General features: G+C 36.5%; 2 protein-coding genes and 1 non-coding gene across 5 annotated transcripts; 1 reads left to right on the top strand and 2 right to left on the bottom strand.

Annotated features, from left to right (window-relative positions):
- The first annotated feature begins 1124 nt into the window (after positions 1-1124).
- On the top strand, positions 1125-1231 carry LOC121243779. Its single transcript, XR_005936267.1, has one exon. It is a non-coding gene; the product is annotated as a small nucleolar RNA R71 (small nucleolar RNA).
- A 2213-nt stretch (positions 1232-3444) lies between these two features.
- On the bottom strand, positions 3445-5128 carry LOC121242370. The gene is made up of 3 exons (XM_041140241.1): positions 4216-5128; positions 3791-4131; positions 3445-3546 (listed from the first exon to the last, which is right to left on the bottom strand). Exons 1-3 carry the CDS (start codon positions 5126-5128, stop codon positions 3445-3447), a joined length of 1356 nt encoding a protein of 451 aa, XP_040996175.1.
- Positions 5129-8652: 3524 nt separating this feature from the next.
- Positions 8653-10972, bottom strand: LOC121242596 (zinc finger protein CONSTANS-LIKE 16). Of its 3 annotated transcripts, none has more exons than XM_041140499.1 (2): positions 9868-10969; positions 8653-9245 (listed from the first exon to the last, which is right to left on the bottom strand). In XM_041140499.1, exons 1-2 carry the CDS (start codon positions 10801-10803, stop codon positions 8967-8969), a joined length of 1215 nt encoding a protein of 404 aa, XP_040996433.1. In that variant the 5' UTR covers positions 10804-10969; the 3' UTR covers positions 8653-8966. The 3 variants fall into 3 exon arrangements, with proteins under 3 accessions (XP_040996433.1, XP_040996434.1, XP_040996435.1); XM_041140500.1 differs by lacking the exon at positions 8653-9245 and adding an exon at positions 9625-9801 and having other exon boundaries at positions 9832-10972; XM_041140501.1 differs by lacking the exon at positions 8653-9245 and adding an exon at positions 9625-9812 and having other exon boundaries at positions 9843-10972.
- Positions 10973-12526: the final 1554 nt, after the last annotated feature.

Raw genomic sequence — 12526 nt, 5'->3', positions numbered from 1 at the left:
TATCTTTTAGAAACTTAGCATATGCAGGAATTTGTTGAATAGCATCCAACAAATGGATATTAATCCTAACATGCTTGAATATTTCTAAAATTTCAGATTGGTGTTTGTCTTTGTGCAGAGGAACTAATCTTTGAGGAAAAGAAGCAGGTATAGGACATGAAATCTTTTCAGTTTCAATTTCATTTTGTTCAAACTCACCATTTTCAGCCTCATTTTGTACAGGTTTAGAGACCTTACCAGCCTTGTCTGAACCTTGAGCCGGAATGTTCACCACCCTACCATTTCTCAAAGTGGTGACCACCTTCACTTGCCTCACATTGGAACTCTCAACTACTCCTTGTGGTGGCTGACTTTGTGGATTGGGTTGACGTTGTACAGGAAGTTTTCCTTTCTCTTGAGAGCTCCATGCCGTAGTCATCTTTGTAAGTGTGCTCCGAATGTCATTTATCACTTGAGAGTTGTGATTGTTGATTGTTGCTTGACCTTGCATAAACTGCTGCAAGGTGTTTGACAATTGCTGTACTGTCTCTTCAAATCCCTTCTTTTGCATTGGAGGTGCTTGAATTGCGAGTTGAGAGGGTCCCGGAGCCAAGGCTAATGGAGCTACTTGCTGGTCATTCCTCCACCCAAAATTTGGATGGTTTCTCCATCATGGATTATAAGAATTAGAATAAGGACCAGAATATGGTTTTTGTATCATATTTACAGCATTAGATTGGTCTAACAATACCTCTTTGAATGCGAGGATCGTGGGACACTCATTAGTTGAATGCCCATGGTCCTCACATATGCTACACTTCTCTGAATTTTTATGGACAACATGCACTTCATTTACCTTTTTCAATTCCATAGCTTCCATTTTTCTAGACAACAAAGTTAATTTAGCACTCAAATCATCATCTTCTTTTAAAGTATATTTTCCATGACCAGACTCAACTTGCCTAGACCTATCATGCACATCAGTTATGTCCCAAGATTGAACATTTTCAGCAAGGTAATCAAAATATTCGAATGCTTCCTCATGCTCTTTTTCAAAAAATTCTACATTACACATGGTTTGTACAAATTGGCGCATTTTAGGTGTCAAACTTTCATAAAAAAAACTTATCAAACGCCAATTTTCATAACCATGATGAGGACAAGCATTTAAAAGATCTTTGAATCTTTCCCAACTTTGATAAAAAGTTTCAGAATCTTTTTGGGTAAAGTTCATGATTTGTCTTTTAAGTGCATTCGTCCTATGTATTGGAAATAATTTCTTCAAAAATTCAGTTTGCATTTCTTGCCATGTGCCTATGGTTCTAGGTCTCAATGAATTTAGCCACGTTTTAGCCTTATCTTTCAAAGAAAATAAAAACAACTTTAGTCTAATAACCTCCTCAGTGCAAGTCCGGTCCATGAATGTAGAACAAACCTCTTCAAACTCTTTGATATGAAGGTAAGGATTCTCGGAATCCATGCCATGAAAATGTGGAATTAATGGAATCATTCCAGGTTTGAAATTAAAGGCATTTGCATTCTAAGGTTGGATTATGCATGAAGGTGTGCTAGTTCTGACAGGTTGTAAATAATCTCTAAGTGTCCTATTCTGATTCACTACTTCCCGATCATGATTCTCATTTTCAGCCATGGTACTATTAGTGTTAGAAGATGACTCAAGAGAAAGTGATGCTGAGGTTAAAGATGCTTGTGATTCTGTCCTAACCAACCGAGAAGTTTGGTCCCTAGTCCAACCAGTCATACAAACCAGAACAGAAAATAAAAGAATATGCAAAATAAACACAAAAAATAAAGTAAAATAAAATAAAGAAAAATGTCACCCAAGCTGTGAAGAGGTTCACAGCACTACAAACGACTTCTCAACAATATGAGAATGCTCTGATAAACACCAGTTGTCCCCGGCAACGGCGCCAAAAAACTTGATCAGCTTTCAATTTCGACTTCCAAGCGTAGAAGCTATCAAAGTAATACAAGGGTAAATACTAAGATCAAATTCACAGGGACAATGAGAATTTAGCAAACATTTCATTTTCGCAAGACAACATAGTACCGTTTGTAGTGGCGCGAAAGTTTAAACGATAAGAAAAGAGTAAACTAAATGAGCTAGCTATGAGCAAAAATAATAAGAAAAGAAAAATAAGTTTTAGAAATTTACCGCTAACAATATTAACACCTAAATGAGGCTATTTACTAAGGGAGTGTGGAATGAATTATGAGAGAAATTGTCGGGAAGTTCAAGCATAAGTAAAGCTGAAAATAAAAGTGAATCTATTTTTCTAAAATTGCTAAGAATCAAGAGATTTAAAGAAAATGTGCGAAAGTTGACTTAAACTTGTAAGAAGCAATTAAACAAACACTTGGGATGCAATTTTCACCCACTAATTTGGTGATGGATTTACTTCTCCTTTCATTTTCTCTCAACCATTCTCTCATTCCTAGAAATCATGGTCGGATAATATAGCAATGATCCACAATTTTTATTTTAATAAAACTACTTGACAAATTATATGACAATCATAGAAAAGTGAAAGAAAAACATTAAAGTCATGTTACTTGTTCAAGTATCAATTGTGTCTTTACGTCTACAATTGATCCAAACCAAGAACAAAGAACTCTAATCTTTTCTAGATGCACATTGAAATATAATCCATCAAGTTAATCATCAAAAGCACTAAATATTGAAGAAAATCCAACCCCAAATAGTCATGGGTTACTCATTGAATCCCAAGCTAAAAATCTAGCCTATCATCTCTAGATTAACAAAATGCTCAAGAAGATTAAAATCCAACATCACTAAATACTGTTTCAAAGGAAAATTGCTGAATGAAAAATATACTATATCCCTAAAATGTGCTGAAATCCGAAACTCAGAACCATAAAAACAGGCGGAAAATAAAATGAAATAGCAGTAAAAAAAGAACTGGAAAATAAAATGAAGAAGAAGAAGAACGCCGAACGAAAGAACGCCGAACTGGAAAATAAAATGATCTCTCCCTTCTGCTACGCGTTTCGTCCCTGATGTGCACACGTCTCAGCCCAGTGCGTTTCGCGTCTACTAGCTGCCCGTTTTGATCTCAGCTCCTGCGTTCCACTTCGTGCATCCCTGCTGCTGTCCGTTTCTGCCCAGCACCAATTTCTGCCTTTTGAGCGTGCGTGAGTCGCGGCCCCTTTTCATGTGTTTCGAGCCAGCCCCGCGTGAGCGTTTCATCTCTCCATTTACTGCGTTTTGAGCCAGCCCAACGCAGATCTGCGTTTCATCTGCAGCCCCTTGCGTTTTGACTCCAATCCTCCTCTGCAGTTCGCATCTCAAGCTGCTCCTCTTACGCGTGAGTGCCTTGCACCATTCCAGCCTCTGCAGCGCGCCTTGAGCCGCTCGATCCAGCCCAGATTCCTGCGTGCTGCGTCTCCTGGAAGCTACCATTCGCATGTTTGCCCCTCAAGTCACTAGTGTTTTGCGTGAATTTTCAGAGCATTCTTTGTAGTTGTTGTGTCAGTTGGGTAATTCCAAGAATACCCATATATTTTTAACAACTTTCCCACAATGCCCTGCAACATTAACAAAAATATCAGAATAAAATTTGAGATATTAATCAGAATTTAACATTGAGTCAAGCATTAAACTTTACTATATAATTAAGTGCTTAATTCATTTTTTGGTTAAACAAATCATTCATTTTAGCAACTTAATCATGTAATTTTTAACACTTTATCATAGTATCAAACATTTGAAGTCCAAAGTGAATTCACAATCAACACAACTAAATTTGTATCTTGTACTTGATCCACAAACACTACACTTCTTGGCTTCTGATGACCTATCAAGAATTAGTTCGTGTTCGTGACTAGGATGTGTAAAGATATCAGGGATTGAGCTGCAATGAACATCAATATCAAAATTGCATTTGTCACATTGATAATCAAATGCACCACAGCGACGACCACAAGTATCACATACGAAAAGTTGGTATGTGAGCTTGAGGGGTTGTTGATGAATTGAGTGTCGCAATGTTTTTGGTACTTCAGCACAAGATTTGTGAAGAAAGAATCCACACTGTGCACATGCATAAAATGGAGGAAAGATAGATCGTATGCACGCATTGCACATTTTGTCGATCTCAAGCTCGTTGGTGAGTTTTTAGTCATGCTTGTGACTGAAATGCTCAATTTCTTTTCCTCCTGGTTTGGTCTTTTTGACAATGTATGGTAATAAGTGACTTGACAATGACTGAATGGATTCTTCATCTTTAGAGTTCGACACAAACGTTTCATCTCTATCTTCCTTGCTGGTAGCACAATGAAGGTGAGCAACAAAATCATGACTTGAGCAACAGTAGTAAAGCCAGTAGTTGGTGTCCACCGTCTTAGCACATAGTTGGCACACTCTTCGTTTGGAATGGTTGGCTGGAAGAGGGTAGATGAGATTGAGAGGATGTTTGTGCCTTATGACTTGGACAACTGATGGTAAAAAGGCACAATCTTGGTGGGCCACGAATGAACAAGTGGCACAAAAGTAAAATGTGCCGTTACCTCCATTCCCACAAGCATCACAAGTGAATGACAACAATTTCCTCTCAAGAGTCAATGGATGGCTGTGAATTGCAGCTTGTATGGTACTGGTTGGTGGTATAATTAATGGTAAAGATGTACACTTTGAATTTGAGTAGACTGCAAACAAACAGGTGGAACAAAAGTAAAACATGCCAATGTCTTCCTTCTTACAACCATCACACATAAATGGCAATGGTTTCCGCATAAGGATCAATGGGTGGTCATGAATGTCAACTGTTTTGATGAGCGGTAGAAACGCACATTCAGGACAAAGATAAAACTCACAATGATCAGAACACTTATATTTAAACTTGAACCTATCGGAGCAGCAATTAGCACATTCTTCTTCAAGACTTAGGTCGAGGATCAAGACGATGTTTGGGATGTGAGGGGTGCTGCAATTCACGGGGAAACTCAGCACAAGGTTTATGTATATTGTATGAACCACACTCTTTGCATCCGTAATGATCAGAACCCGTTCTAATTTTTCAATGCATATTTCACAGCGATGATCATCGCGATCCACGTCGTTGTGGACTAACGTCAAGGGATGGTAGTGGCTGAAATGTTGAATCTCCATAGCCCCTTGGCCTCTCTTACACACACAAAGTCTAATAAATTATCTAAACGAGAGAAATTCTTTAAATTAGTCATGAGTACAGCTAGCATACCTAGATTCGATGGATGTAGCCGGACTGATCTCTAGGTCTTGCTGTCTTCCCCTGCACTAAATCCAATCTGAATAAAAAGAGACAAACAACTTGTAATTATAAAAAGACCAGGAAGCTGGGGGGCAAGTAATTACCAAAAATTAAATGAAAAAAAAAGGGGGAAAACGTACTAAAATTGACTTAAAAAGGCATATTAATATCAATACTCACATGCAGCAACAAATGTAAGCTTCCCAGTTCAGCCGCGCGCACTTTGGCTTTCTTCTATATAATGATTTGTAAAATAAAGGCTCTTGACGATTCAAATGAATGATGGTATATATATAGCATTCATCTCTACTATACATATATTGAATATATTATGGTTATATGATATAATAATGGGGGGTCCACCAAGCATCGTTTATTGTCTTATTGGCCACGCAAAGTACTATAGGAATAAAGATCCAGACATTTGGAAAAGGTTTTGTGTACAGGAAATATGCCTTCTATTTTTTTTTTTTTTTTTTTTTTAACAGCTTCCTTTCGATGGGTTTAGCCAAAACACTTTAGTCTAAATATTCTTGGAGTAAAGCTTTTTTAGACTCTTTTGTCTAATGGAAGATCAAAAGAATGGAACTGTTCGATTATATATGCATTGAAGAATATTGTATATGATATGCATGTGTTGATGATATATACTTAGCTTGCACAAATTGTAAAGTGAAGGCCTTTTTTTTTTTTTTTTTTAAGATACATGGGGAGGGGGATTCGATCATTGCTTCTCTTAATGAGAAACCAAGAGTATTGGATATATTGAGAAAATTAGTTTGAATCAAAATTTCCTTTTAATATTGGAAATTTAGAGTCTATAATTATATTGTGGAAATGTGAGTTTAAATGACTTGTATAGAAATTGATATATTTTTTGGGTTACTGTATCAAGGATTTGATAAATGAGTTTCTATGATTATTTAAATTAGAAGTGTTTACGTTTGATTTGGAGCTTTTAGAAGTATATTAGCAGTGTTAGAGCTAATTATCAGGTAACATGAGTTAACTCTCCGGATCACAGGGTCGAGGCGTTACATATTTTATCGCGATTGAAAAATCTAAAAAATTTAATGAATATCCAATTTATTAAATTCACATAAAGATATAAAGTTATTAATTAGAGATATTTTTAGTATTGTTCCTGAGAAAATATTGAATAGTTGAGAAATTCTTATCATCAACTTGGGATAATTGAAATTCTATTATAATAATGAAAAATAAATTGCATGAGATTCACTAGGTGAAATCAAACGCTCTAGATCTATTCTTATTATCTTTAAAATCTTAATTTTAATGCTCTTGTATTCAGTTTAGTTTAGATAATTTATTCTTTAAATTTCAATTTTCTAAATAGTAATTAATTTAGTAAATTTCAGTATTCAATAGCATAATTAGTCTATGTGGGTTCGACATTCGTTTTCTTTAAAACACTACTATTTGTTACGATTCTGTGCACTTGCAGATATTTTCAGCACAACATCTCTCTCTTTCTCTATCTCTCCCTTCAGCTCTCCTATATGAAGCAAGAACTTTTCACTATAGAAAGCTTGAAGTTTGATGAGTTTCAGGAACAAGAACCATACTTTTCCATCCCAATGTCGGAGGACAAAATTCTTTTTCTTCAAATGCTAGAGAGCATGGGATCCCTTGCCCATCAAGAAGCTCAGTTTCTAGACACTAATGAGATTACAACACCTTAAGAAGCCTTGGGATGGAAACCCAAATTCCAAATTCAGTCCCTAGAGTTTGAGAGTTTAATCACCAATGACATTGTGGAGCTGCTTCCCCATTTCAGATGGCTTGAGGAGACAGAGAGAGAGAGAGTTATGAAAGAAATTATAGATGCCAACAAATCTATAACGTACACACAATATTCGATTCTAAGGTAAATATGTTAGATAGCATATGTGTCACCCTTTCATTAGAAGGTGTAAATTCCAGCTTTCACCACATCCGATTTGTAGTGCCTCTCTAAATAAAATTATATTTTTACACTCGAGGTAAATTAGGTAAATTTGATCATCCCCTTGTGCTATGACTGGCTTATGATTAGGTTCCTGTGCAATTTTTTTAGGAATAGCGTCATATGGTATGAGTTATTTTTTTGGACATGAGACCTACAGTAAAGGAAAACTATACATGTGTCGGGAAGATCAGTTTTAGGAACAAAAAGAAATCCATCTCCTTAAAACAAGTTAACTATTTTCTTGGTATCTTGATCATGTGTAAAACAAATACATGCCAACATCCAACAAAGACTAAATTTTAACAATAGTAATATATATGTATGCCTCTTGGCTTAACTTCATGTTTAGAAACTATGTTTTAATTAACCTATCTGTCCTTGATTTTGCTACCTTTGCTATTATAAGATTAACAATTATTCTTAAAACATTTTCATATTGTTTAATTCATTATCATGTTAACAATTGTTATTTCTCCTCAATGATTCTTAGTATTAATGATCCGTTCTAATTCATGATATGCATTTTTTATGTATATGCATTTTGAATGTTATATTTTATATATAAAAAATGCAGCAACACTATCACATTAGTATATTACGTAGGTCACTACCTAGTGCGTGTGTGTGTGCATATATATATATATATATATATATATATATATATATATATATATATATAAAAATTAGAGTTAATTATTTTCCAGTTTGTTCCTACGTTATGTCCCCCTTTGGGTCAAATATATTTGTTAATTTTAAAAACGATTAATCACATTTTGAACACATAAGTAGTAATTACGGACGATATAAATTTAGGAAATTAAGGGATCAAATACTAAATTGGAGTCAACTTATGAAGAGATTCATAAACCTAACTCATTTCATAAAATCGGTTTTACAAGAGATGATCAAGACTCTATCCACAAACAATGTACGATTATTCCTCAACACCCTATCTCTCATGCATGCATACTAGTATTTTTCTCGGTTTTTGTCACGGGGTAGGTAGTGTGAGCCTCCATTCGTTCTGTGGCAGGCTCTGATACCATGAAGAGATTCATGAGCCTAACTCATCTCATAAAATCAGTTCTACGAGGATTGTTCATTTTTTCTAAATATATATGCTCAACACCTTATCTACAGACAATGTAAAATTATTACTTATTGAGAAATATATCAAACAATATCATGATATTCTTCCTCATGCATGCAGTACATTCATTATTAGTTGCATTAAATTTCAATGAATGCCTTGGCCAGCACGCCGATCTAGCATTAGATCAATTAAATACCATCCCACCCTGATTACAGAAATAAAAAATACAAATACAAATCCCAACCTGCTAATAATCATGAAGATTACTTTTATGTCGCTTGAAGAAAAAATTAATTTTGCAGAATTTTTATTAATGCTAATGGAGGATCAGCCCCAGGATAAAATTCAAGCTCTATATACATTCAAATTTGAGCAATACTTGAAAAAGACGATCCAGTTTCTGGTCAGACAAAAAGAAAAACACAGCTTCGATCTGCAACAACTCTAAGAAGCTCATGAGTTCTTAGACACGGGCTCAAAGGTAGTACTGGACATTAATTAGCTAGTCTTGTTAGAGATCAGAGAAAGAGACAGACAGGAAGACAGAAATTAAAGAAGAGTTAAAGGTTATAAGCTACCATGCAGCAGCTAATTAGCAGGCTATCCATCTATCTTATTCTAATTTTGCCAAGCAAACTTGGTAGTTAATTGGCGGTTACTTGTTGATCTGGTAAGCTGGAAAAGCAGAAGTAGTAGTAGTAGTAGTCGTCCCGGCCATGAACATGGACGTCCTCTTAACGAACCGTCCTTTCATTCTCGGCCTCTTCTCAGCGTTCAGTTTCCTTACTTCGTACCTTATCTTCTTCGAGAACAAGCGTGTCCTTCTCTTCTCTCTGTACCTCGATACTCTTGCTTCTCGACACCCGTCCGTACGGCCTCCGAGTGATGCTGTTTCCCCGTATGGGTTATGATGAACATCTTTAGGGCACGAACCCTGTAATTATATATTTCAGTCAAACACATGCATATATCAATACCAAGACTTTCCTATATATCAATCTAATCCTAATTAAAACTAACTAAACAACCTACTGAGCAGCAATATCTATATATGGATATAATTTGCGGTATGGTGTGGAGTTTCGTGTCAGTACATGCGCATAGTGGATTATTAAACATAGTTCCATTATATATATGATCATGCCGTTTAACTGATTATAGATTCTGCCCTTCCCTTGGCATGTGAATTTTGTTGAAAACCTAACCCCATCTATCTCCTGCTCATATATATCCATGATCTATAAGATGCCTGCAGCCTCGTTCATTTTAATTCGTTTCTTTTCTTTTCCTTTCTTTTCCCTTTTTTTTAAAAAAAAAGCTATGGTACCTTGCACAAATTCATGATGGTTGGCTTCATGAGATCTATACAAGAAGTCATGTGCTACGTACATGAGATGACTCGTCTAATTAATGAAAATGTTATTTAAATTAAAGAGTGTAAACTATTAGTTGTTAAATGAGTAGGACCTGGAGATGGTGTGTGTGTGTGTGAGAGAGAGAGTGAGAGAGAGAGAGAGAGAGAGAGAGAGAGAGAGAGAGAGAGAGAGAGAGATTACCATGATGTTCCGCCAGCAGTTGTCAGGATTGAGCTCCGGTCGTGTTCCTGTTGTCCATGGAGAACGTTGGTCGGGCCAAGCTGTAATAACTTCCTCATAGTTTAGCCTCAAAAATATCTCCCTCTTCATCTCCTTGTCGCATCCTTGATCACCATTCATCATTTTGTTCTCCGCCATGGGAATGACCTTTTTCTCCATCTCCTCTCCAAAATCAACGTAGAACTCAATATCATCTTCCTCTTTACAATCTAAAAGTCCCAATCCTTTGATGTCGCAAGAATCTTCGTCTAGTCCTTTTCCCAATAGTCTCTCGACATCAGCAGCAAAATCAGCAAGCTCCATATCAGAGGACAGAAACCCATGTAACTCATCCAATTCACAAACCCTATCATGTCCATAATCTTCAGCCACCATTCTTTCCACTTCATCACTCCCCATAGTGGTTCTTTCATCACCAATCGTGTTCTCCATTTCATTGCAAAGTTCAGTGGCAAAAGGGTCGAAAATAGGAACCCGAAAAAGAAGTTTTTCTTCATTGCTGCTGACCTCCTGCGAAACTTCTTCACTGCCAATCTCAGGAACACAAGGCAGAAGGTCCAAGGATTTCTCTTCCTCTTTAGCCTGTTGCACCAATACAGGCTTGTTATGGCGACGGGTTCGTGCCTTTCGCGTGAAACCCCGGTGCCATGCTGGTGGAGAATTATCATCAACTACTGCAGAAATATCGTTGTTGGGTTTCACAGATGAGGATTGGAGCCGAACCCTTTCGTGTCTGCTCGCTAGTAGATTAGCGGAGTGAACCGATGCATCACAAGCCTGGCAAAGGAAAGCATCATCAGCAGCACAAAACCAGCGAGCCCGCCTACGTAAACAGCTGTCACAAGCTCGTGCTGTCTTGCCTCCCATGGCATTTGCAGCGTTCTTTTCAGTAATCATGGAAGAAATCTTGCTATATTCTGATCCTGGACAAAATGTTGAGGGAAACACAGATAATATCAAGAGAAATATTTTGGCAAACCCGGATTGTTTCCAGACTACTGCCAAGTCTCTCACACACAAAGGAATCTGGAAATGTCCTCTCGTATAGTTATTTAGAATCAGGGGCCCAATTGCTTAAATTATTGTGTGGAGTTTGTGCGAGAGTGTGGATGTTAGCGCCACACAGGGCACTTTTCATCCTGGTCACAATCGTCTAGGTTGTACTCTGAAGCGAGCCCCATGCACTTTTGGTGGTTTTCTACAGGAAAAGATGAAGCTTTTCCGGACCCATTACTTGGTCTTATCTCAGTGTTTATTGGTTAAGTTCTGAAGTCCATCTTATTCTCTGAATTCTTATTGGCTATCTGTCTATACAAAGGATTCCTTGTGGGGATAACTGGAGGGGTAGCCTTGCATGCGGAGGGGTCTGTACTGTTTTGTGTGTTTTTAAATTTCGAGTTGGACACTTTTGTTTTTATTGCCTCTATAATTCACATATTCCTGTTAAAACTTTTTGTTTGTGGTCCTTTCTCGTTTGTAGCTTCTAGTTTCGACTCTCATCTCGTGTGGTGCCTTTCGCCTCTTTATGGCACTCTCCACACAATAAGAAATTTATTTATTTATGATCAGTTAATTTCAGTAAAATTAATATTTATAGTTAAAATGAGTCTATTTTAATCATAAATAATTTTTTCATCATAATTAAATGGTCACAAAAACTCATTTTTCTTGTAGTGCCATTGGCCCAAAGTATTCTCCGCCAGTTGATGCACGCCTGTACGTACTATCTGAGTAATTTTTACAGCTTGATCTTGACTTTAGGAGTAGTTTCAGGGGGCGAGTAGTTTCAGGGGGCGCGGGTCACCTGCATGCGGCAAACTGTCATGTTTCAAACAAATTTAAGCAATTGAAAACATATATATATATATATATATATATGTATGTATGATATATTTGGATCCAAAATCAGCATGGGGTTGATTTGGGTATATATGCTAGCTAGCTATTTAATTACACTATAACAGATTTTATTTATTGTGATTGATGAAACCATCACAAAGATTTAGCATTGAGATGGTTAATCAATACATTTGACCTTATCTTTTTAAATCATTCAAATATCAAGAAATATTCGTTCAATCGTAACAAAATAAGTTCAAACGTTTGTGGAGTGTGTACGTTCGAACGTAATACTTTACGTTCAAATGTATTTATCTCATGTCTGTGTAATTATATTCGAATGTTAATTCAAACGTAAAATAATGTTTGAACATTATTTCTTTACATTCGAACGTACTAATTAGAACTAATAATTTTATAAAATTAAAAAGCATACAAATTGTATCACAATACACCACAAATTGCATCATCTCATGAAAATGTTTTAGAGAGTTGAAAAACTAGAAAACAAAAGTTTTGAACAATGATAGGGTTTATTTCTTCTTCTTTCCTCACCTAATGCAATCTTGCTAGATGCAGTGACGTAACACGTTCCATCTGGATCAACATCTCCCTCTGTACTTGTTTTTTAACTTCAATGCGTATTCTTTTCTCCTGATCTCTTTGTCTGTTCTGTAAACGCGTCTTTAAATCGAACTGTAGCGATAAGAGAGCTCCCAACTTCTGCTATATCGATTTCATCTGCTCAATTTCTTGGCGTGCGGCGTCCAAATCCTTGGTA

The sequence above is a fragment of the Juglans microcarpa x Juglans regia genome, chromosome 8D (assembly GCF_004785595.1).
Source record: "Juglans microcarpa x Juglans regia isolate MS1-56 chromosome 8D, Jm3101_v1.0, whole genome shotgun sequence".
In the NCBI taxonomy this organism is placed as follows: domain Eukaryota; kingdom Viridiplantae; phylum Streptophyta; class Magnoliopsida; order Fagales; family Juglandaceae; genus Juglans; species Juglans microcarpa x Juglans regia.
The sequence above is the reverse complement of the archived record's forward strand: the minus strand, read 5'-3'. Positions and strand labels throughout refer to the sequence as shown.

Excerpts from the sequence above, each read along its gene's own strand:
- LOC121242370 (XM_041140241.1), bottom strand. The coding sequence starts at position 5,128 with ATGGAGATTCAACATTTCAGCCACTACCATCCCTTGACGTTAGTCCAC. Across the intron at positions 4,132-4,215 it reads ATCCATTCAGTCATTGTCAA|TCACCAACGAGCTTGAGATC; the intron begins GTCACTTATTAC and ends ATGACTAAAAAC. Across the intron at positions 3,547-3,790 it reads CAGAAGCCAAGAAGTGTAGT|GGCATTGTGGGAAAGTTGTT; the intron begins GTTTGTGGATCA and ends TTAATGTTGCAG.
- LOC121242596 (XM_041140499.1), bottom strand. The coding sequence starts at position 10,803 with ATGATTACTGAAAAGAACGCTGCAAATGCCATGGGAGGCAAGACAGCA. Across the intron at positions 9,246-9,867 it reads ACTGCTGGCGGAACATCATG|GGTTCGTGCCCTAAAGATGT; the intron begins GTAATCTCTCTC and ends ATATAATTACAG.